The sequence below is a fragment of the Taeniopygia guttata genome, chromosome 4A (assembly GCF_048771995.1).
Source record: "Taeniopygia guttata chromosome 4A, bTaeGut7.mat, whole genome shotgun sequence".
NCBI lineage: Eukaryota > Metazoa > Chordata > Aves > Passeriformes > Estrildidae > Taeniopygia > Taeniopygia guttata.
The window spans coordinates 18839412-18863603 of record NC_133029.1 but is presented as its reverse complement, the minus strand read 5'-3'; the positions used below and the strand labels follow the sequence as shown (position 1 = coordinate 18863603).

Sequence of the window (24192 nt, the reverse complement as noted above, 5' to 3'; positions counted from 1 at the left end):
GTGTGAGGGCTGGTTGCTTCCCTCCCCAGAAGGGTGGGTTATCACAGGCGTCCCAACAGCAAAGCCAGACTCTGCTTTTTGCTGATTTTCTCAAACCACAAAATGGCCCCTTCCAGACTGGTACAGGAGGGAAACCCACCCTACGGCCCCCAGCCCCTGACAGGCTTCGCCAGGAACACGCTCCTCGGGCAGGCTCTGCGGGATGGAGCCTGGGCTGCTGTGGGAACAGGCTGCTGGGGCACCGGGTACAGCAGTGGGAACAGATGGTTTGTGCAGAGAGAACACACTGAGGCTCTGTGGGTGTGCTGAGCTGTGCAGTAACCCCAGCATGGCCTGGGAAAGGCAGAGGTGCTGCTCAGCAGAGGCTGTGGTGCTGTCCCTGTCAGCCCTGCTAGTCTGCACGGAGAGGGAGGCAGGGATCCCCCAGAGTGTGCAGAGCTGGGGCAGCCTCCACAGGCCAGGATGCCTGGCCCGGAGCCTGGCAGTGAATGGGGCTTCTGCACCCATGGCTCAGTGGCACTAAGTCCCCAACCCACCACACCACTGGCGGCTGCCAGACAGCTGCTTTCCCTGATGAGCTGCCATGGTGGGAGCTGTCCAGAGCTTCCAGAAACCTGCTCCATGCCTCAAACTCTGCCAGTCCCAGTGGATGCCCTGGATGGGATGGCAAAGTTCAGTGGGATGGCCTGTAACCAGGCAGGGATGTGCCCATGGGCACAAACAGACCCACAAACAGACATGGGCACGGATGTGCACACATGTATGGAGGACACGAACACAAATAGAGGCACAAGGGGCTATTGCAGTGCCCAGCCAGGGGGTGACATCACAGGCCCATTGCCCTCTAGCCTTGAGTAGCGGCACCCAAAACTGGTGAAGGAGCACACGCTCAGGGCTCAGCAGGGACGCATGTGCTGCCCTGGCCAAAAGATACTCATGAGGTGGGTGGTGAAATCAGCATGGCTCACTGGGGCTCCAGCCTCACTAGGAGGGCTAGCAGCACCCAGGCACCTGGGGGCTGGAGCCTGAGGCTCTGGCAGGGCAGCGCAGCCTGGGACACTGGGGCAGTGAGTGCCTGTCCTGGGGCCATAGCAGGAGCCAAAACTCCTTTTACTGTAGGGACAGCCATGGGAGAAGGCTCACAGCCCCAGCACAGGGGCCAAGCAGAGCTGATGGTGTGGGTACCGCACCACTGACTGTGCAGTGGCCCTGCACTACTTGCCAATGAACAGCAAGAGATGCCAAAACCAAGCACAGTCCATCTGTCTTAAATTAGGTGGTTTTTTTTTTGATAGTTATGTCAAGTCTGATTTAGACCAGACCAAAATCTGGAAAATCATCTTTTCTCATGGATGCAGCCCAGCTTCTGGTCAGGTTTCCTCTGCAGGCCATTGCTGGCACCTCCAGGAAGCATCATTTCAAAGGCCTTTACTGTATCCTCTGCTCTGGAACTCGGTGACACAATCCCTGCCTGCACATGGCCTGAAAGGCAGGACCATGGCAAGCTGCTGTCCTGCCCCCCAGGTACCAGCAGCACTGGCTGGAGCTGGTTTGAAGCACTGCTTCACAGTTCCTGTCTCACAGTGAGGACTAGCGGCTCCAACTAGCAGGTTTTGGGCAGGGATGTCACCCAGCACAGCTGGGACCAAACACTGTTGTGCACTGGCACCAGCCTGGCACCCAGCCCAGTGACATGTAGGGTCCTGCCAAGGGGCCCATGATCACAGGTCCTTAGCAGAAGATGCAGCAAGACAAACAGAAAAAAAGCACTTTAAAACATTTAATTTAATAGATTTAAAAATTCACTTTAAAATTATGGAAAAGCAGATGAGGTTGGACACAAGTATAGCTACACTGAGGACATCTCACAGACACTTGAGCAAGATATTTATATCAAACAGGCATGGTCAGGGCAATACCAGTTTGCTAGCAGTTGAGTACCAAAACAGGTTTCAGTAAGCCTTCCTGCAGAGCTCCAGCATGGAAAGCAACTTTCATGGCTGGAGGGCTGTGCTGGTGTCACTGCCCCTCTGCAGGACTGGAGGAGGGCAGAGACCAGCCCTGGGCCACCAACAGTCCCATCGAGCCTGGGGATTTTCCTGTGAGGGGAAGAGGCAGCACATGACCCAGCTCCGCAGTCCTGACTCTGTGTTTTGACAGTGGGTAGGGTCAGAGACACATATACCAAACTAAGGAATAGTGGAATCCCTATCCTGTAATTTCCATACTGTTTTAAGTCCTCAGTTTCCTGTAACTGGACCCCCAGTTACCTGTCCACAGAGTTCCCAGTCATTCTCCTACATAATACACCCTGTGACTATAGTCACTCAAGCTCTACAACATCCAAATTGCTTGAGAACATTTCATGCTTTGGTACCATATGGATTGTCTACTATCAGTGGAGGTAGTTGGTAAGCCAATTGTTTCATAATCATCCAAACCTTAACACACTGTGCAATTATCAGAACAAAAAGCAAAAGGATTAGCATCAATAAAAAAACACCAGGGTGAAGCACTCAGTTGAGAATTCTGGTAGCCGTAGGCATCCATCCAAAAAGAATGTCCCACCATCCGTGTTCTCAATCTTTCTTCACCTGCTCCATCACATTGTCACAGCATATGTCACAGCTGAGACAGCCACAATACACAGAGCATCATCACACAATTTCAGAAAGCTTCAACCCATACAGAGTAACACAGACCACTTCAGAAGGCTTCAGGTGTCCATACAGAGTAACACCAGAACACTTCAGAAGGCTGCAAACATCTGCCCTTCTTGTTCTTCAGCCCAGCTTCCATTCCCTCCTGTTCCTGCATTGCACTGTGTGCCCCCTGCTCCCTTTGGGGGTTGCTCAGTGCCCCTGGGCACTCCATGGCTCAGTGCTGTCAGTGCTGCTCCCCTGCTTTTCACAGCTGGACCCACTGGTGACCACAAATTGTGTGCCTACATCACATGATGGATTTCTGCCATGCCATGATGGACAGCTATCAAAGCCTTTTATCCATTCTCCTGGGCTTGTTTCAGCAAGCCTCAGGCCTATGTGTTGGAACTGTACCTTTACCAGATCATACCACTGGGAGTAACTGCAAGTCTTGAATCAGAGTATAGCTAGATTCCAAAAATTGACAGGATATAACAGGAGGTAAAAAACTAAAAATCTTCAATTAAAAAATAGAAATAAAAAATAAATAACTAAAATTGTGTCATTACAATAAAGTTACAGGTACAAATATTGGAGTGACTACTTGTATCTTCAGTACCGTTATCAAAAAATACAATACACAAGAGATTCTCATGCATCTAGCTGTACACAATCTCACAAAATGTACTGCTGACTTTCAGCTCTTGGCCATTCATTTTCTGCAGGGTATTTAGTATTACATCCAAAGCAGCCAAAGCTAACAAATTAGTATCGTGAATGTTATTCCAAAATGCATCCTGCACAGAAGAATCCAAATTCAAACTAAAAACTTCTTAAGAGTTTGAGATAACCCTGAGTCTAGGATTATCCCTGATACTCCCTGATCATGCAAGCACACCATCCAAGAGAAAAGAGGTTCCTCTGTTTTTAACTAAACTGTCCAAATATTTAATTTACTTAATGCTGAGTATAATCTTCTATGAGTATCCCTCCTGACCATTAGGATCTAATTCCACCTTTCATCTCCATGCTGGTCTCACATCTACAGATTCATCTCAGGAACCAATCTCATCAGAATCCACAGAATCCCAAATATCTCCATTCCATTTATCAGGATCCCACTGCACACCTGCCTCTGCAATCACTGCATGCATTTTCTTGCGATTGACTTGTCCCCTCCTTTCCTTATGAGCTACTCTAACTGCAGGCTTCTCAGCAAATCTGGTAAATCCAACTTATCAGCAAGCAGCTTATTTTGGCATTTTAGCATTACAATTTGATTCTGCAACTCACATCTGTTGATCTGTGTTAGAACATTTCAATAACTGTTCCTTTTGTTGGTGTTTTGTTTGATATACTGTTAACAAATTCCATCCTTGCCTTTCCAAACCCACAAGTTCTTTTCTTTTTTCAGTGTGTAATTTTTAGATGCATTTCAATATATCCAGCAGTTCAACTTCTTTTAACTGACTTCCCCATTGCTCACATGGTCCTCCAACCATAGGTCACTTGAGGACCAGAGAACTGTATGGAAGGTCTTCCCATCTGGGAATTTCAGACAGGACTGATTACTTTCATTTAGGTTTTAAAAGCAAATTGTTCTGACCCTGCTGACTATACTAATTTTGTTTTGCTGGTGAGTAGGGTCAGAGACACAGACATCAACTGAAGGAACAGCGGCATTTACTATGATGGAAAACTGCAAAGAATCACAAAAGGATAAGCTAAGCAAAGTACCTAACCACGAGCAAAGAATTATAAAGGGACAAGCTAAGCAATGCTAATCATTGCTAAGAAAGAATGCCTACAGTGATTAAGAAAGATACATTACCAGTTACCCCAGGGTTGATACATCATCCAAACCCAAGAGACATCAGCTCTGGGGAGAAGCTGTCACAGCCAAGGACAGGAGAACCATGCCAGGAACTGGACCTCCTCCTGCAGTGCCTCCTGCTTTGCAGGCCACGAGGCACCCCCACTTTGATGTCACAGTGGTCTGGTTTTTACACTGCTAAACAAACCAACTGACATAATTTCTAGTTTCACTTTCCTGTCAGCTTTCTCCCAAAGCCTGGCCAGGGCTCTAGGAGGATCCAAGGGAGTTGTCTTTGATCCTATACCTAATTAGTCCAGATGTGGCCTTATCCAGTTTCTAGATACAGAAAGGTGAACACGTTTTGCCAGTAAGTAAGTACATATAACAATACTTGGTTAATGAGTGGAAACATACAACATTTGGTTGGAATGTTCATCCTAGGTCAGCTTTAGCTCAGGGCCTGCTGTTCAGACCTTAGTATTTCACTCTGGGACTCAGTTGCTGCAGGAGAGGGGATGGATGATCTTGTCCCAAAGTGACAAAGAGGTCCATGAAGGACAGGTCCCCAGGCTCTCAGACTGCAGCAGCCCCGGGGCTGAGGTCCAGTCCAGGATGGTGCAGAGGTTTTTCTACTGTGGCACAGGCTTTTTCTGCATTTTTCCCTTCCACGCTGTTCCAAATCCCATAGGTGAAGTAAATAACAAAACCTGCAGGACATTTTCCATAATGAAATGTGCAATGGTGGCTTATCCGCACAAACAGATCCCCAGGAGAGACCTGTGGGCACTGCACTCCCCACCACATGACACCTACCCACAACCATGCAGATGGCAAACCGCGCCCAGGTGCCCGCACTCAGCTGTACCATCAGCAGGATGTTAACGAAGGCGCTGAAGATTGGCAGGAGGGGGAGGAAAGGTACCTGCAAGGGACAAGAAGTGCTGTGTCAGCTTGAGGTGACAAGAAGTGCTGTGTCACCTGGAGCTTGCTGATGCCTTGAGGGACCAGGCTGAGCTCGAGGATGCAACTGGCCAATGGAAGGACCCCTTCCCTGCCACAGCCCAGAGCACCCAGTCACTCAGATCCTCAGGGAGTCCAGGGGTGTGCAGACACCTAGATGCAGGGGGATTTACTCACTTTGAAGTTTAATCGTGCATTGCTCTGAGGCTGCCTCCAAATGATGATGATGAAAATGAGCAGAGCCACGAGGAGCAGAACCAGAGCCACAACACAGTCCACACTGGCATCCCTCAGCGCAACCACATTGAGGGTCAGGACCACACAGATGACTGTGATCAGTACGGCTGCAAGAGAGGAGGTAGTTGTGGGGCTGCATGGCACATGGTCTCCCTGGGGCCCTGAGCCTCACCAACAGCTGTGCAGAAGCACCCACTCCTCTTGGTCAGATCCAGCATGCACTGTCTCTAACACCCACCCCAAAGCCTTAGGAAAGTGCTTTGCTGGAGACACTTTCCAGACCAGCAAGCTGCAGGGAGCCTGAATTTGGCTGGGCTTGGATCCAGCTCTGACACTTACCCAGACCTGGCTGAGCCACCCCATTCTGGCTGTACAATGGAGCCATTGATAGATGGATCAAAACTCACTGGCTGAGCCCAAGCACTCTCAAGGGGCTGGGGACTGCCCTAGCTGGTGGCCAGTGTGGGTCAGGCTCACCACAGGGATCTCCCGTGATCACCTGCACATCCCCAGCTTAGCACTCATGCCCTCCAACAATGCCTGTGCACCCCAAACCACAGCTGTACCCTGCACTTGGCATCCTGCTTAGGGATCAGCACCTGCTGGCACTGCCGACAGCGACTGGCAACCTGGCCCCTCTCCTCTGCCTGGCATGCTCTCCGTCCCTTCCCAGCTCTACAGAGACACACCAAAACACCTCAGCCTGTGGCAGGAGGGGACACCAGCCACCAGTTCCCGCTCACTCACCAATGACCACAACACAGACATAGACAATGCGCCCTGAGAGCACAGTCGGGGTGTCCCCAGGCGGGTTGAAGAGCATCGCCAGGGACAACGTCTCTTTGTGCTGGACACTGGCAGCAGCGATGGCTGGGTTCATGATCACTCTCTCCTCCTCATTCCCATTCAGCTCCAGCATTTCCATGGCCTTCGGGGAGTTCGGTTGCCTGGGCTGGTACCTGAGCAGGTAAGACAAGCTTGCAGCAGAGTCCACACAACTTCCTAGCCCAAGGGAACAGTGGGCAGCACCTTCACATCCCTGCTGCTCCAGCAGTGGCTCCGCAACAGCCACTCCAAGGATATGCCCAGAGACACATACAGGCTCTAGTCAGCAGCCTCCATCTTGGGGGCTTGACACTTCCCCAGGATGCATGCCCCTGGAAAAAAGCTGTGGCTACAAGCCCCCAGGACGATGTAAGGAACATCCACCCTGGGCACCGCCAAAAATGAGGAGTCACGCACCGGAGGATGAGCACGCACACGGCCACCAGGGAGTAGGCCAGCAGCGTGCCAATCGACATGAGGTCCACCAGGTCCTTCAGGTCAAGCAGGAGGGCAAACACCGCTGCAATGAGGACATGCAGCATGAGCACAGCTCCAGACGACCACAGGGCTGGGTGTGAGGAGGTGGCCAGGAGCCTTACCCGCGAAGAACCCCGAGACAAAGGTGGCAATCAGAGGGGTCTTTCTGCCACTGTGGATCCGGGAGAGGAACTTGAAGAGCAGCCCATCCTCTGCCATGGCATGGATCACTCGGGGCATGGGAAACATGGAGCCCAGCAAGCTGTCATGGAGAGAGATTAGGCAAGCTGCCCACATCTACCACCCACAAGGGGAAGGGACCAGCTCTATGCCCAGAGCAGGACAGCAACTGGACAGAGCAAATCCCCAGCCCCGCCAGATTAATGCTGTCCCTGTGCTGTACCCCAAGCAGTGGCAGGAATAGAGCCATCCTACCTGGTGGAGAGGGCACAGAGTGAGCCAACAGCAACGGCGTAGCGGGCGGGCTCCCAACCAACCGCCTTGAAAGCCTCAGGCAGAGGGCTGTTCTTGTTCAGTAGGAAGTAGGGCACCATGAGAGTCAGGGATGCAGAAACCCCAAAATAAGCCACAAAGCAGATGAGGAGGGACACGATGATGCCAATGGGAATCGAGCGCTGTGGGTTCCTGGCTTCCTCCCCTGTCCAGACACAAGAGGCCACATGTGCCCCACTTCACTGCACAGCACGGGGCAAGTACTCCCAGGGTATAAGCCAGAGTAGGGACTTTCCATGGCAGCACAGGACTGGGAAGCAGCAAGCAGGGGCTGTTGGACAGGAGAGGCTCTGGCCATGCTGCTGCTACACTGGCAGAAAGGATGGAGCTGCCTGGAGGCCTGGGCTTGCAGACCCCCTGGCCATGCCAGGCCTTCCCCCACACCAGCAACTCCCTCTCCCTACAGAGCCTATTGAATGGAAGTCATCCTTGAATGTGTGCCTCGGCTTTGCAAAGGTGTGCTGCACCAGGCTCCCAGCAAGGAGCTCAGCAGCAGGAAAGGAGGAGGCTGCTGGGCAGCCCCTAGAGGCAGGGTGGCACAGGCAAGGTCAGGCAGAACAGCCTGTACCAGCCACCCACTAAGTAGATTTCTGGGGTAATGAGAGGAAATTAAGAGAGCTGCTGTGCTCCAGGAAGCAGCAGCTTTGCGTAAACCTAGTCATTTGGAAAAAGGCTGCTTGAGGCTGGGAAATAACTAGGAGGCACCAGCAATTCCCAGCACTGTTGCAGGCTCGGCTCAGCAGTCAAAAGGCTCCCTGCTGCTCTGGGAGCTGGCTGCGCAGGCAGGGTGCAGTTCTGCTCCCACCATGTGGTGTAATGAGCCGCTTTTCCCGGGGCAGGGCAGGGTCTGGGTCCCTTTGTCTGGTCCAGCTGAAGACACAGACTCCACAGGGAAATCTACCAGGAAGGGTCAGACCAGCTGTTTTCCCACACCACGTAGCATCCTCCCCATCAGCTCCTAGCCAGATGCTGGCTGTGCAGGGGCAATGCCCATGCCACCCTCACCCAAGGCAGTACCTGTTGTGGCAATGCAGTCAAAGCCCACGAAGGCATAGAAGCAGGTGGCAGCGCCGGTCAGCATCCCTTCCACTCCGAAGGGGAAAAACCCACCAGAGCCAAAAGCTTTTTTCCTGGGAGAAATGCAGGAGAGCAGCTGCTGTGAGGAGCAGGGACAGCAGGGACTATGCCTGCCCTGTGCCAGATCATGGCCTGTCACAGTTGCTCTACTTACATGTTATCCAGTGGGTCTGGCAGCGAGCAGTTGACACAGTTCTCCTCTGAAAGCTGCCAGTTCTTGATGTCTCCCTTGATGAAGCCAGCAATGATGACAAAGCTCAGCACCAACAGGTTCACTGCCGTGAAGATTTTGTTCACAAGGGCAGATTCGCTGACACCAAAAGCCAGCAGTACTGTGGGGACAGAAGAGGTGAGTGAGGATCCATCAGGCCCCCATGCCATCAGCCATGGGACCATGGAGCCACTCTCATGCACACCCACCAGTAAGCAGCAAAATCAGAATCAACGCAAAGAAGTCTGGATGCTCAGCCAGCACTCCTGGCAGGTGCATTGGGATCTTGCTGGTAAAGAAGGTGGAGATGTGGTTGCCAATGATGTTGTCAAATGTTGCACTCCAGGCTCGAGCCACACTGGCTGTACCTGGTTGATGGCAAATCCATGCATTAGTCTGATCCCAGGGCAGATGGGCACCAGCCACCTGCACCTGAGCACCCACCTCCCTGCTGATCCCACCCCACACCCTGCCCCCACAGCTGCCAGCAGAAGGCTAACCCCAGAAGCCCACCATGCTGCCAGCACGAGGCTGGAAGGAGCCCCACACATGCTGCCTGGCCTCGTACCTATCACATAGGAGAGAATGAGGTTCCACCCGGCTATAAAAGCCCAGATCTCACCAACAGTAACGTAGATGTAGAGGTACGCAGAGCCGGCCTTGGGGACACGGGCCCCAAACTCTGCATAACAGAGTCCAGCCAGTACAGATGAGAAAGCAGCCACCAGGAAGCAGAGGACAATGGAGGGACCAGCCGTCTCCTTGGCTACCTCCCCGGCCAGCACATATACACCAGCCCCTAGCGTGCTGCCCACACCCAGGGATACAAGGTCCAGGGTGGAGAGGCAACGAGCAAAATGTGTGTCATCAGAGCTCAGGTCCACTATGCGCCGGCGGATCAGCTTCTTCCCAAAACTGGTCATTTTTTCCCCCAGCATCTCGTCTTCTCCTCAGTGAAGCTCAGCTGGTCAAAAGCCCTGCAAGAAAAGGGAAATGTGAAGCTCGGTGCCCTTCAGGCAGCAGGACTTGGTACTACGGCAGGGTAGGCAATGACGGCGACAGGAGCCTGCTCCCAGCTCGCTCATCGGCACCATGCCCCTGCCACAACTGGCTGGCCAGACACCATGGTGATGGCACCCTCCAAGGCACAGCGGGGCTACACATACCCTGCCTGCACAGCCCCTGCACCATGCCAGTGAGTCAGGGATGAACCCAGTCAGTCCATGGTGGGAAATGCTCTTTGCTCAAGCCCTGTGTGGTCTCAACCATAGAGCTTATAGGCACATTCCAAAGCTTGCCCGCTGTTTCCCAGGCTTGACAGTATGGAGATCCTTCAGTCCAAACTTGACTGCTGGCACATTTCTCCAGCCTGGCACATAGGTGTGCGCAGCAGTAATGCTGTGGAGACGAAGAATTCCTCCACCACAGGATTTAGCAGGCTGGGCTGACTCACGATGCAGCCATTCCTTTGCTGCTTTTGGCATCTGCACCACAATCTCTATAGGGATATACTACACAGCATGGGTTTCTGGTGCAAACCCTTTGTCTGCTAAGCAGTCTGCCAGCTCTACAGGCTGACTGTGTGCCATCCCCACTCCTCTTTCTCACAGCAGCCACCTATCCCCAAAAACTCTGAAGATGAGCAACCTGTGAAGCAGGCATCCAGCACAGAGGAAGGAAAGTGGTTCCCAATGCCCATGCCCACAGCTGGCACCTTTGCCTGCTGAACTGCCCACCCATCAATGTATTCTCCCTGCTGGCTTCTACCTTCATCGGGAAAGTGAGAGAACTCTATACAGGTGCCCAGGACTGCATGCCACACTACACGTATCAGCCTAAACACACTGGGATAACTTTGTGACCATTTCCATAGAGGATTATCAGGATCTCAGTGACAGCCACCAACTCGGCTGTTTCCCCATAACCAGCAAACCATCCTGCTTCTTGATAAACCTCCTCCCGTGGTGGCATGTCTCAGAGTCAGCCTTGACCCCAAGTGCAACAAGTGCCCCAGCACTAGCACCCTCCTCAACCACTACCTGGACAACTCTAGCTGCCTTCCCCAATTGTTCCAAGTATCTCCAGTACCCGACTCGATATCCGCATGAGTCAGGCGGCAGCCGGAACGTCCCGCTGCATCCCGCGGTGCCTACCGCAACCCGGTATCCATCGGATCCCGCCGCGACTCGGCGTAGGTGTCGGAAGCTGTTAGCTCGGGACCACAGCCTTAGAGCCCGCGGGGGCATCTCCGGTCCGAGGAGTGCCAGTCAGGCTCCGTCCCACCGCGGAGCCCGGCGATGCCGTGGGTACGGCAGAATCCCGGCGCGGCCCCGCGGGAGGACCGGCCACGTGCGGGCTGGCGGCAGCTGATGCAACAGCGGCACCGGTTGCGCCAAGCCCGTCCGGCCCGGCGGCAGCGCCCGCACCACTCACCAGCGGCTCGGCTCGGCTCGGCTCCCCCCGTGCGACCCCCTTTAGGTGAACTCAGCTCCGTTCCCCGCCGCGGCCGAGAGCAGAGAGAGGGGCGAGTTCCGCCCCCGACACACTAGTATGGGAGGGCGGGAACAGGCGTAGACAGCGTTGCCCCAAAGCCCCGGGAGGAGGCGGAGAGCAGGTAGAGCCGAGCGGGCATTGGAGCCCGCGTCCTGCCAGCTCCTCCCGCGCCCGGGTTCCCGCGCTGGCTTTTCGGAATATAAATTCCAGCCACAAATGGCAGCGGGGCGAGGCACGGCTCGGCCGGCGGGAGTGCGGCTGCTGCGGGCGGCAACTCCCAGCCCAGGACGAGGCACCTTGCTCCGTCGGAAAGGCCACGGAAGGGCGGCTGAGGGTCCCCCGAACCCAGATGTGCCATGCGAACAGAGCCTGCCCCGGCCTTGCCCCGCCGCGGCTGGGAGCGAGGCGAGGAGGCGAGGCCAGCCCGGCTCCAGCGGCTGCGAGCGGAGCTCAGCCCGCGGCTTGTGGGGCGACTCTACCCCGACCTCCGTATGCTCCGCTACAGCCCCCTCAGTTCTGGGAGCAGCAGGCAGCCCTAAGTGACGGGGAACGCCAGTCCTGGGAGAACTGCTCGGCAGCCAGGAGAGAGGAAGGGGCCAGCACCATCCCCCGCAGCACTCAGGCTGGGACCCGCCCGTCAACAGGCCGCGCCTGATGCAATCCAGGGCTCGCGTGTCGTGAGCTCCCAATTCAAAGCGGTAGCTCACACAGAGGTAAGCCAGCCCCTCGCTGCCATCACTGGCAATGCCCTGCTCCGGCGCCGCTATCGAGGCAAAACGCTTTTCAGTCGCTTGCAGAGCGGAGGGAAGCAGAGCAGGCAGGAGCGTTACGCAGCTGCCTCCCCCGCATTCTCCGGCGGGGCCAACGTCGGGAATATGCGGTGATGGAAAACACCAGCTCCTGTTTCTAACTGGCAGTGACGAAAGCTCTGCCCCCGCTTCTCAGAATCGAGGAACTGCAGTTCAGCAACCTCCCCTTTCCTCCCTGACCCCACGACGAAATAAGTTCAAGGGGCAGATGGCAGCATTTCTGGTACCACTCAGACACTTCCCGCTCCTTGCAGGGCTGCCAGCTGTAGGCAAGGATCCACCTGGACAGCACCATCACCAAGAATGTTCTCAGGTAGGAGAGGCAGCACCACGGGCACAGCAGGACTTCAAGCAGGGTCACCCTGTCCCAGACAAGCAGACACTGTGTACCCAGAATAGTGAGGCAGCACATGACATTATTTCCCTATTATGAGAAACCTTCTTGCAACATCAGGTGCTGGGAGGCAGTTTCCAGAAAGGAGCAGCATAAGGACACCAGAACATGTCTCCAGCTCCCAGACCTCACGTGCACCTCACGTGTCTTCCCATTGTCCCATCCTTACCTCCCAGTCTTACTGCTCCTCATTCCCATCATCCAGGGCCCTGATCCAGTAGCACAGGCCAACAGCTGGGAGCCACAGAGGCACGGAACAAGCCAAGTGCATGTCTCAACAGGAGCAGCAGAAAGGCAAATAGTGGCAAGGCACACATAGCATCAAAGGAGGGTAGGAGATGGCTCCAGCCCATAAAGGGGGCCTGAAGCCCTGCAGAAACAGATCCACATCAGTCCTTGGATGTCCCCACCACCTTCCACAACTGAAACATTAGAGTATTTCAGATTGGAAGGGACCCATAAGGACCATCGAGTCCAGCTTCACCCACGAGTGCCTCTCTGTTTACAAATAGCAGGGCATTTTTTCAAGTCAACTCCCTTAGTACCTGCATCAAGAATTTATCTTCGCCATGCATACACAGGGAACGCACAGCATGTTAGGGCTCTCTGCTGCAGATTGTGCCAGCACTGGAGCTGCCCCAGCAACCAAGTGGTCTCCCACACAGGGCTGGCAGACAACCAACACAGCTTCCCTGTGCAGCCACCCCTGTGCAGAGTCCATGGCAGTGACCCAGGAAGCAGTGTGGGCTACCTGGGAATGTGCATTCCAAGGCAGCCAGGAACACCACCCAGAAATAACAGGAGCAGCAACAGGCCAGCCTTCCCAGCCCAACCTCAGGGCACTGCCAGCACCAGGCTGTCCAGCGCCTCACCAAGACACAAGGCAGTGCAAGAAGGCGCCTGCATCAACCGACCTCAGAGAGAAGGCAGCAGAGCAGGGCTCCCAGCACCGGCCTGCAGGAACAGTGAGGGACTGGACTGAGTCCCAAGCGCTGCTTCCCACCACATTCCCCCCAGTTATAGTAAAAACATGGCCCCCTGGATCCAGGAAGAAATTATGATGTCTGGCTCCAGATCAGAAGGCTTTATTACAACTATACTATATTACATTAATATACTCTTTAAAGAGATACTGTATTATTCTACATACATACTTCTTGCATATTAACAAACTGGTGACTCTCTGCTGAGTGTCAGAGCCACAGCTGGATCCAACTGGTCATTGAACCCAAATAACCTTCACCAGAATCCAATCAAGCGATCACTTAATGTAAACAATCTCCATCCTACATTCCACATGGGGAAAACAAAGGAGCAGAGATAAAGATTGTTTTCTCTTTTTCTGTCTATGCTTCTCCAAGAAATCCTGAGAGACAGAATTAGGTCTCTCTGTCCAGAGAACGTGAATGTCACTTGCAGTCACGGATAATAAAACAGTAATAAATAGCCAAAGGCTGCAGAAGTCTAATGTGCCATCAGCCAACATTGGCTTTTCCCACATCCAGTGTGAAGGTGGTCTAAGGAAGAAACCTGCCCGTACACATGCCTACCACCACCACACATCCAAGCATTCCACCTGGAAGCACCAGTTTTGTCCAGAAATGCTTCCCCAGAGTCACACTGTACCTCCATCGACCAGCATCCAGCTCCTTCTTGTAACAGACCTCAAATCTCTGGCTGAGCAAAACCAGCCATAGCCAAGCACAGACCCGCCCTGTTCGGTCAGTGGGCAGCACTGGGCATTGCCTCTACCAAAGCAGACAGCAAGCACCACTGCAAAAGACACCTTTATTTTACATGCAAGGAGTTGAAAATGAATTCATTCCAGAGCTCCGCATTTATCAGTAGCCCAGAGGCTCACACATCTGGACAATGGCTGTTGTCTGTCCCCATGTCCCAGCTGTCAAGTCTCTCCCCAGGTCACCACCGTTGAACACTGCTGCATCTTTCAGATGGATTCCTGTATGAAAGCAGGAATCATTCCTGTCGGAAAGCAACAGCAACATCAAAGCAGTAATGCCTCTGGCACTCAGCACCTGACCCCTGGGAAAGGCCACGAGCTGTATCCTTCCCACCTCGCAACCCTCAAGGGATCACTGGAGCATCCCTGCAGCCTGCCCAGAAGCGAGGGCTCACCACAGTGACGGAACATACCTGCTGCTCTGAGCTGAGCCTCCAAGGAGGAGATTGTCTGCTGATAGGTTTTACACTGGGCAGTCTTCTCAGCTGCAGACAGGAGGCAAGAAGGTGTGTGCTCAGCCCATCCTAAATACTTCATGCCCAGACTCTCAAGGGCAGCAGCTGAGATCCTGCTCTATCTCCTAACCGTGAAGCCAGCTCCACTCCCATGGAGCTGCAGGTCCTGGGCTCCAGGTACAAGCAGGGGATGTCACCTGACTGCAGGTGTTCTGCAGTCCTCAGAATACGTACCAAGCTCACCCTTCACTTGTTCCAGCTCTTGCTTCACGCGCTCGAGCTCCTTGGACAGCTGATCACCTGCAGACTGGCAAGAGCAGGGGGCAAGTGTGATGCAGGGAGTTGTACCCCTACCACAAAGCAGCCAGAGCACAGCCCATCCCCTGGAGGGGCACTGCAACCCATCCAACACTCCAAGCCCAACACCCTGGGGACCACCGCCAGGGCACATCCATCACAGGAGTGGTGCCTGGCAAAGGAGCCGCTGTAGCGAGCATCTGCCAGCACCCGTAGGAAACAAGAATGCCTTTGGCTGGCTGCAGCCACAAAGTGAAGAGCCCTGGAACTGCTGGAAAATGCATAAACTTATTTTGTAGGTAGGGGATTTCCTAACTTGGAAATCTTGCAGGCTTTGCACACCCCATCCTGGGGCCATGTCCTACATGTCAGGACATATAAAAGTGACAACACAAGCCACAGGAAGTTTGCATGTTTCAAAAGGCCCTTAGAACATCTAACTGGACCAAAGGCTGAGCATGGAAAGGTGGTAAAGCCATACAAATAACATCCATGGTCTTGTGTAAACCCCAGAGAAAGGCTGAAACAGCTCAAGTGCCAGCCAGAAATTGGCAGATCCAGATCTCATCATCTCCTGTCTCTGGCATAGCAGGCCCACGCCAGAGACTGAACAGTGCTCCATGGTGACAGGACACAGCTGGCTCTTACCTGCTCAGCAGGGACTGTATCTTCACACCATGAAGTCAGGCCAGGGGCCAACTCACTGGACAAAGAGGACTTTGCACACACCCATGTCTGGTCATTTATATCTGTGAAGAGAGGTGCCAGCATTAGAAACCTGCCATCCTCAGTTGCTCTTCAACCTGGCCACAGAGCTGCTCCCAATCAGGGAAGGACAGAACCCATCCAAGAGAGTCAGAAGTCTCCCAGCACTTTCAGCCCAACAGCTGCTGCTGGCTTGGTCTGTATGGGTGCTGCTGGGAGAACATGTTCCTGCATGGCCTTGCTCCCAGCACCTCTGGACTCCTGCTAGGAGTCTGCTCTCACAGTGAGGTCAGGCAGCTGCCTGGGCAGGGTGGAACAGGCTGTCACAGCAGAATGGGGCGAGCCTCCTCGCCTACCCTCCCTCTACAGGGCTCAGGAAAGCAGGCTGCCCAGCTGCAGTTCCTGTGAAGGCAGCACCCCCTGCCTGCAGCACAGGCTGGAACACCCACAGCCAGGACCACACCTGGTCAGCCAGGGCTCATCTGGGGAGCAGCACTGCCCAATAAGCAGCTGCCCATGTTTCTCCACAGCCCTTACAACACAAGGCGGTAATCTATACCTCCATACTGTTCACCTGCTCCCAAGACAATGCTTGCTGCAACTAGCCGTTCATTGCTCTCACTATTTTCCTTCAGCTCTTGGTTCCTGTTGTACACCAGCTCCTGTGTAGTTGATCCTGAAGAGACCCAGAACGGGAAAAGAAAGAGCATCAGCTCCTGCTAAGAGAGTGCCCTGACTGACCACAGCCACTCCCTCTCCTGCGAACCAGCCTCGAGCACCAGATTTGTTCAGGTTCTTTGCTGGATGCCTCTCCAGGAAAAGAGAGAAAATAATTAACCTAGCCTCACTTGCTCTGCACTTCACCTCCCCTCCTCTGATGTCCCTGATTGAGAAGCAAGACGTTGTCTATTGCCATCTGTGTAGCAGTTGTCTTCTGTTAAATGGGCAGTTTTCCGTATCTCCTGTTAAAGGGCCCATCAATGTCTCACCACATGACTCGGAGATAACTCCCTCCAGGAGCCAGATCTGTTTAACAGGGGATCAAGGACACACCCATGACTCAGAATGACATCAGCCCATGCTGAGATGCTCTGCCCAGAGGGGAGGAGCTAAGCATTCCCACCTAGATATAGCCTGGGATTTTTAGACAGAGAAGCAGCCTTCCCATAGGTTTCCAAGAGGAACAGCTTGGGCTTTTTCACTAGACTGTCAGAGGAAGACTACACCCTTAAACAGGATCACATCTCCAACAGAACCACATCTGCCACTCCAGGAGGACTGCAGCCACTCCAATTTGGACTGCTACCAACATGCTGGCCATAGGGGTGTCAGGTAGTGTTCTGACTCTGTCAGTGGTTTTTCTTTTGTATTATTGCATGGATTTTGTTTCTTTTCCCTTTTCCTAAAAAACTGTATTTCTGACTTGGAGTCTCTCACTGGTTTTGCTTTCAAACCAGAACATCTGAGTCCAAGTATGTGCAGTCGCCCACCCCAGTCTTTCCCCAGGATCAGCTTTGACCCTGCAGCCAAGACCTGAACGTTCTTTCCACACCAGCAGCGTCCGTCACCCACGACTCTGCAGCCTCTGAGGCTTCTGGCAAGACTCACCTTTATTTAGGCAAAAACGCTTGGATGGAATCACTTTTTCTGAAGGCTGCAGTGAGGAGCGGGAAGCCATGATAGGGATTCCTGTAGAGAGCCTCGAGGAGGGTTGTTTATGACTCCCAACCTTGGCAGCAGCTGTAGTGAACAGTAAACACAGAGGCCGCTATTCCCAAGCAGCTCCATTGCACCTTCTTCAGGCAGCCCGGGGCTCGGCAGGCTGCCTACCCTAGATGCACAGGCACCAGTACACTGTGACCCCACACCACCACGAGAGAAAGGCTTCAAAGTCAACAGCCCACACAGCTCCTGCCAGCTCACACAAGCTGGAGGCCACAGAGTGTTAACATATCCCTTGGGGTATGAGAATATTTCCTAGGCTCCTACCTCTGCCACTCCACATGTCTTGTCCCCAGCCAGGCTGCAGCCCAAGCCCTTCCCCTTCTCCCTTCTAGATGCAGCACCCTGACCCACATGCTTCCCTGCTTTGCGTGACACAACTGGCAGGTGAGAATTACTTTTCATCTCTCTGTCCTGGGAGGCGAGTTTGGGATTTCCAGAAGGCTGTGCCTGCTTCAAGGCCCCGCTGGCAAATTGAAGCCTGGACCTGGCAGGCGATGTCGGCTTCAGCCTGGTCCCTGGGTATTGTACATGCAGGTTAACCTGGTGGGAAGAAATGGTGATGACTGACTCCAGTTCAGAAGGCTGAATGACTTCTTTATTACAACTGTACTCTAATACATTAATATACTATTTAAAGGAGATACTAAGACTACATACCTACTTTTTCTAACTACCGTATCTAACAACTCGTGACCCTCTCTCCAGAGTCCAGACACAGGTGGATTTGACTCGCCATCAGGCTCAAACAATCCTCACAAGAATCCAATCAAGCAATCACCCCAGGTAAACAATTCTCTAAACACACTCCACATGGGAAAACAAGAAGCAGAAATAGAAATTGTTTTCTCTTTCTTCTCTCTGTGCTCCTCTATGAAAAAATCCGGAGAGAGAGAAGAATGTGCCTGCCACACCAGGGGGAGAGAGAGGGTTCTGCAGCGCCGGGCGGGCGGTGTCCGTGCCGGGGCTCCCCACCGTGACCCCGCTTACCTGGGGGCCGGAGGAGCCGCGATTCCCGGGCACCGCGCCCTGTGCTGGCCGCGGGGAGCTGCAGCGCCAGCCAGGCCCGTGCGCGGGGCAGAGCGAGCCCGGCGCGGCCGCAGTGCGGGCAGCGGGCACGGGTGCCGGGGCCGCCGCCGGAGGCCCGTCCGGAGCCGCGCCGAACCTGCCGGGACACAGCGGGGCGGGCGCTGGGGCCGCCGCCGGCCGCGGGAGGCACCCGGGCTCCTCTGGGGCCGGGCCAGGGGCAGCAGCGACATCGCAGTCGCCCGCCCGCGACTCTGGGACCCGCCCGTGGCTCGGGAACGGCAGCGGCGTGCAGGTGCTGGGTCTGGCGGGCCCGGGCTGCAGCCCGCTGAGCACCCCCGGGCCCGGCGAGGGCTCCGCGGCCGCCCCGAGGCGCAGGCTGGCGGCGATGAGCGGGGTGGTCGGCGAGGTCAGGTGCTGGACATCCTGCAGCGGGTCAGGGCAGTCTGACGAGTCGGAGCCGGCCCGTGGCTTCGACATGGCGCCTCGGAACCGCCGGGGCGAAGCAGGGAGAACCGGAGAGCCCCGCCCGTGCCCGCTCTGTTCCGGCCGCTCCCCCGCCCCGCCCGTGTCCGTCCTCTCCGGGCGGTTCCCCCGCTCCGCTCCGCAGGTGCCTCTCTATCCCGGCAGCTCTGCCGCCCCCTCGCCGGTGCTCGCTCTCTCCCCGCTGTTTCCCCGTCCCGCTAGCCCCCAGGACCAGGCAGACAATTGGCTTCACAGTGGTTTAATGCGAACGGCACCGGGACGTTACACTGGACAGGGTGCAGACAGCTGGATGGATGGCAGCCCCGTGCAGGGCACGGGAAGGAGCCGCCCCGAGCGCGACTGGCGGCAGCAGGAAGCCGGGACCGAGCCCCTCCGAGGCCACGGCCACCGGCACCAGGCTCCGTGCTGCCGCACGGCCTTTCTGGACCGAGCCAGCCCCCGGAGCAGCTCCTTCGCGCTTTCAGCGACTTCCCCCCAGGAGCCACCTCTCGCCCAGCAGTACCAGGTCCTCACCAGAAAACAGAGGAGAGTAGGGAGGGCCTCGGGGACCGTGCCTGACAGGAACGGGAGGGCATCCACCGTAGGCCTGTGCTCCAAGAAAGGCTCAACTGTGCCACAACAAAGTGACCAAGCACTTATAAACCAGCCAGCCTTGACCTGAGGAGCCCCCAAGCTGAGGCCCAACCTCACTCATCACAGCTGTAGCAGCTGGGGGAGCCTCCAAAGGACACTTCTGCTGCAGCAGGTCACAGCCTCATTGTCCCCTGAAGCTCTGAACACTTTCCTGACCAGTCCTATGTTCTCACTTTCACACAAGTGACTGCCTAGCTCACTGCAGAACAGGGGAGAACACACAAAGAGCCACTGCCACTTCTCCTGCTTCATAAGCTATGTCTAACCTAGGACTGACTGCCCATTTTCTGCTGTCCCTTTCTGGAGAGGTGGCCTCACTCCGGGCCCCACTGTTGGACTCCTCCAGTGGCAGCCAGCACAGATGCATCCTACAACTGCTCCCACCAGCTCTCTCTTGCTCCTCCTCAGCCAGACAGTCTGCTCCTCTCAGCTGCTGGGGCCCAGGATAAGGTCACTGGGCTCAGCCGAGCAGGGTGCTGCAGGCAACACCAGCCCAGCAGCCCATAGTACAGCAGGCTGTGGTGTTTCTTAAACTCTGCACCAATGCATCACAGCACATGTGGCTACAGCCCAGACTATCCCATCTCCCATGTGCCAAATGGCCCACAAAGAGCATGACGAGAGCACATGGGATGGAAATCCCTCGAGCTGCCAGCAGCACCTTATAAAGGAGGGGGCACAAACACACCAAATAGGTCTGTAATGCAGGAGGCTGATAGCGGGGTTTGAGTAGGTGTTGGGTCTCAGCATTTCCAGACAGTGAAGAATGGGGGTTTCATGCAGGGTGAATGGGATGGATGACAGACTGACACAGCCAGGCACCTACTCATTGGTTTGGATAAACCTTACTAAAACTCTAATACCTGGTATAATCACTGACCAACATGACAACTGCTATTCTTCAAAGTCTCCTGCAGAGACGCTTGGGGCTGCACAGACAAGGGACTGAAGGTCATCTCATATCTTCCTGTACAGGGAGAGAGGCAGCTCCTACACCAGAATACCATTAGCAAATTCCTGCTCCACACCTATCCACATCTGCTGCTAGACGTGGTACAACACGCTCACTTGCATAATCTTCACATCTTTAGGCCACGACCACAGCCCAATAGAACAAACTGCTGCCAGTTACAAAAGAGGAAAATACTGAACAAACTGAGAGGTTCAAGAGAGGAAAAGCTGGTTCAGAGAAGACAGATTTAGTGTAAAAATAAATGTCATTTTTGCAGGAGGGAGGGTGGAATGGAGGAAGACAGTGCCAGGTGCTCCTACTGGCGCACTTTCCCTGGGACGTAATTCCTATCAATAGTCTCCTCTTGCAGGAACATATGTAAGCAGCGCTCGTTCTGTGCCAGTGGGTGTCCAGCAATTCTGGAAGAAAATCAGATGTGGAGGTTAGCACAGCTGCCTCCAAGACCCCCACACCTCTGATATGTGCAGGAGGAAGTCAAGTAGCCAACTCAGCACACCTGCACTGTGCTCAGCCCAAGGTCATGCATCACTTTGCAACAGGACCAGTAAGAGGTGCCTGGACACAGGCTGTTCCCTTCCAGGCCGTGCCCTGAACAAATAGTACCATGTTGGTGGGTCTCTGTAGCAGAGCTGTTCTGCTAATACTCACTACACTCTCAGGAGAGAGCACAAAGCACAACGCCCACTTAGGGCAGGACTTGTTCCAGTTTCATTACATGGCTGCAGGCACCACCCTCGAGCACTGGCACCTGCCAGAAGCAAGTCAAGACTAAAGACTCTCTCACAGTCAACCCACACAGCCTAGCAAAAGCTAAAAAGGCAGCACATAGCAAAGCCAGGACATCAAACTTACTTGTTAATAAACTGTTCTAGGCCCTGTCTCCGCTCCTCAATGAAAGACTCCTCAAAGATGCCTTCATCTCCTCGGAAGGGAAGCTGTCGTTTCAAAGCTTTTCCAGGCAGTGGTGGCACTACAATCTGAAAGGACAGAATCATCATGAGCAGAACAGCTACCTGCAAGCAGCTACCTTTGCTGTTTGATGCTCATCTCCAGTGCCATCACTTGGATAGAGCAGAGAAGGTGCCCACTGTCAGAGACTGGCTAAGTTTCATGTCTCTCAACATTCTGGGATGCTTGGCAAATGCCTGTTCGTATGTTTGGTGGGAGGGGCAGATCAGGTCTTGTGAAAGCAAAACAGTGAAATGCTCCACCCCCAGCCCAGAGCCAGTATCTCAGGCAGGGCAGAGCTGTTCATCAATCACACACTGTGGGCGGTGCTAACCCAGCCCCTGAGTGACCAGAAGCTGCACCTGGGGAGGAGGCCACTAAGGCCCTGGGGCTTAAAAGCCCCCACGAGGGAGTTGTCTGGCCCCTGCATCCTCCTGGATTTTCCACCTCACCCATGCTGGAACCCTAGGAGTGGATAGCTATGTGTGTTTTTATATATCTTTTCTGTCTTTTTCTCTCTTCTAATTCTCTTTTCATGCAACTTTTTTGGAACATAGCACCTTAAGGTTTTAAAGGTTTCAAAGCTAAGTAGGATAAGTTTACGCTAAGTTAATAGTAAATTAATGCTAAGTAATGTTATAATAAGTGTTTTCTAAGTGTATTTACTCCTTTGCCAAAATTCTTTAATTTTCTATATTTTTTCCAGTAACCTTTTGTGCATTTGTGACCTCTTGAGAATATCTGGTTGGGATTTCTCCTTGCACCAAACTAAAGTAACCTCAGTTTAAACCCTGGATTTAAGTGCCTGGGGTGCAAAATCCACCACCACAGCCTCACTTCTGGGAATCTCAAAGATTATTGCTGCAACTGTTCCCACATCCCGGCTTAAGGAATAGGGAGGTCTGAGCCAGGCCTCACCTTACTGTCTCTTTCCAGCTCATTCTTCAGCCACTCAAAGTCGCTGTATCGTCTCCTCACACATGACTCCTTCAATTTGAAGATGGGGAGGTTTGTCTGTAATGAAGCAAAGCAGTTTATCTGCAGGTTGCTCTGGAAGCCACACATGTAACTGAAACCTGAAGCTGCAGTGAGAAAATCAAACCTCCTGAGGACACATGATGGGAACACTCAACTTCCTTATTCAGGACAGCACAAACACCAAAATCCTTCAGATCCATGCAAGCCAGCCTACTCAGTGCCAGCCATTCCCTCCCCCTTGAGTGACCATTTCTGGAATATGCCCCCTTCTCAGGGGCATACACTGGAACCAGTACTGAGAATATGATTGTCAGGAGAATGATTCCACCCCCCCCAACCCAAGTTTACTCCATTTTGAAGTTTCGCAGCAGCCTCCAGAGCAAAAGAATATCTGACCTGACACTGGCATCTCCATGGAAGAACTAACTGAGGAAATCTTGCCCTAGCAACTGTTCAAGGCCAGACCTTATCTACAGTCTTCTCACAAAACAGAGCACCTACCCTAATGCATGCCCATCTTGTGTCACTGGAGAATGGTGCAGCAATTCCTCACATTTTTCCCCTGACACTGGAGTACAACAAATGACAACTGCATTAACTTTACTTTTACCTCATCAACACAGCCTGAATAATTTCAGGAACTGAGGTAGCAAAACCTTCTGATAGACAGTACTCAGATATTACTGCAACACAATTAAGTGTGTTCTTATGAGGTCTGTGAAATAAACCCAGCTGCTTTCAGAGCATCTTTACAGGTTTCAGTGGGACTAAGAGGTTCCCATTGCCACCTACAGGCTGATGGGAGTCAAGCACCAGGAGAAAAAAGCAAACACCAATTATTCTGAAAGGCAGAGGAATCTAAGCAGTTAAATCACGCTATAAGCAAAAGTCAAACCAGCACCACAACACATGCTAAAGGGACCTTGTTTTAGGGGAAGCTCAGTTTTACTTCTCCCATCTGCCAGACACAGAGCTGTGAAGGGGTCCCCAGTTCAGCTCGTTTAAGGCCCAATGAAGAGAATTCTGCTCAGCCTGCTATGCACGCTCCTAGCTCATGGGCTCTTGGTAAAGCAGCCAGCATGCAGTGTGAGCAGGTCCCAAGTTACTGCCCCCCAGCTCTCTGCCTGAGATAAGCAGCTACGTGCAGCCATCCCTGCTCAGTAACTGCCTAGCGGGGCCCTACAGAGGGAACGGACGCAGGAGCCTGCGGAGGCAGCAGCTCCCTGTCCATGTGCGCACCAGCCCCGCTGGATGCCGAGCGAACCCATCAGCTCTGACCTTGAGTCTCGCAGGCGCGCTGCTCGCACCAGCCCGGCGCTGCCCGGGCTTCTCGGCCTCCGCCCCCCGCTGCTCAACAGCGGCACCGCTCCGGCCCTACCCGGCCGCCGTCCCTCGGCCCCCGCGTCCCCAGCGCTGCCGCCCCTCCCCGGGCCGCACACCCGCACACCGGGCAGCCCAGCCCCGCAGGCCCGACGGGGGCCGCACCCGCATGCGGAGCTCGTAGCTGGTGTATCTGGCGCGGCCCATGCCCACGGTTTGTGGGTTGAAGATGTCGATCTCGAGGAAGTTGCTGGGCGGCCCGTACGCGTCCGTGAGATCCTGCGGCTTCGCGTTGAGGCGCCGGGTATCCGCCACCGCCGCCTCCGACATGGTGGTGGAGCCGCCGCCCCGCCCGGCTCGCCCCGCCTGCTACCGCAGCCCACCCCGCCCGCGCATAGCAGCACGGCGCCCGCCCGCCGCCTACATAAACTGATAGCTATCCAGGGTTCGGGGC

The 24192-nt window shown here is 54.2% G+C and overlaps 3 protein-coding genes across 10 annotated transcripts; all 3 read right to left on the bottom strand.

The window, feature by feature from the left end:
- Window positions 1-1766: 1766 nt before the first annotated feature.
- Window positions 1767-11357, bottom strand: SLC7A3 (solute carrier family 7 member 3). 4 transcript variants are annotated; one of them, XM_002188163.6, is made up of 12 exons: window positions 11192-11357; window positions 9327-9735; window positions 8968-9126; window positions 8702-8879; window positions 8488-8600; window positions 7393-7615; window positions 7080-7219; window positions 6898-7000; window positions 6403-6614; window positions 5596-5762; window positions 5272-5380; window positions 1767-5165 (listed from the first exon to the last, which is right to left on the bottom strand). In XM_002188163.6, exons 2-12 carry the CDS (start codon window positions 9694-9696, stop codon window positions 5032-5034), a joined length of 1908 nt encoding a protein of 635 aa, XP_002188199.1. In that variant the 5' UTR covers window positions 9697-9735; window positions 11192-11357; the 3' UTR covers window positions 1767-5031. The 4 variants fall into 4 exon arrangements, with proteins under 4 accessions (XP_002188199.1, XP_030128874.1, XP_030128875.1 ...); XM_030273014.4 differs by having other exon boundaries at window positions 10912-11233; XM_030273015.4 differs by lacking the exon at window positions 11192-11357 and adding an exon at window positions 10847-11185.
- Window positions 11358-14228: 2871 nt separating this feature from the next.
- LOC105759174 (uncharacterized) lies at window positions 14229-18953 on the bottom strand. 5 transcript variants are annotated; one of them, XM_030273023.4, is made up of 8 exons: window positions 18365-18953; window positions 17773-17917; window positions 17261-17392; window positions 16212-16328; window positions 15596-15696; window positions 14885-14957; window positions 14609-14680; window positions 14229-14437 (listed from the first exon to the last, which is right to left on the bottom strand). In XM_030273023.4, exons 1-8 carry the CDS (start codon window positions 18878-18880, stop codon window positions 14403-14405), a joined length of 1191 nt encoding a protein of 396 aa, XP_030128883.4. In that variant the 5' UTR covers window positions 18881-18953; the 3' UTR covers window positions 14229-14402. The 5 variants fall into 5 exon arrangements, with proteins under 5 accessions (XP_030128883.4, XP_030128881.4, XP_072785410.1 ...); XM_030273021.4 differs by having other exon boundaries at window positions 14229-14414; XM_072929309.1 differs by having other exon boundaries at window positions 14229-14680.
- A 155-nt stretch (window positions 18954-19108) lies between these two features.
- SNX12 (sorting nexin 12) lies at window positions 19109-24171 on the bottom strand. Its single transcript, XM_002191409.4, has 4 exons — window positions 23904-24171; window positions 22359-22454; window positions 21345-21469; window positions 19109-20890 (listed from the first exon to the last, which is right to left on the bottom strand). The coding sequence occupies exons 1-4, from the start codon at window positions 24066-24068 to the stop codon at window positions 20788-20790; spliced, it is 489 nt and encodes a 162-aa protein (XP_002191445.2). The 5' UTR covers window positions 24069-24171; the 3' UTR covers window positions 19109-20787.
- Between the last annotated feature and the right edge of the window lie 21 nt (window positions 24172-24192).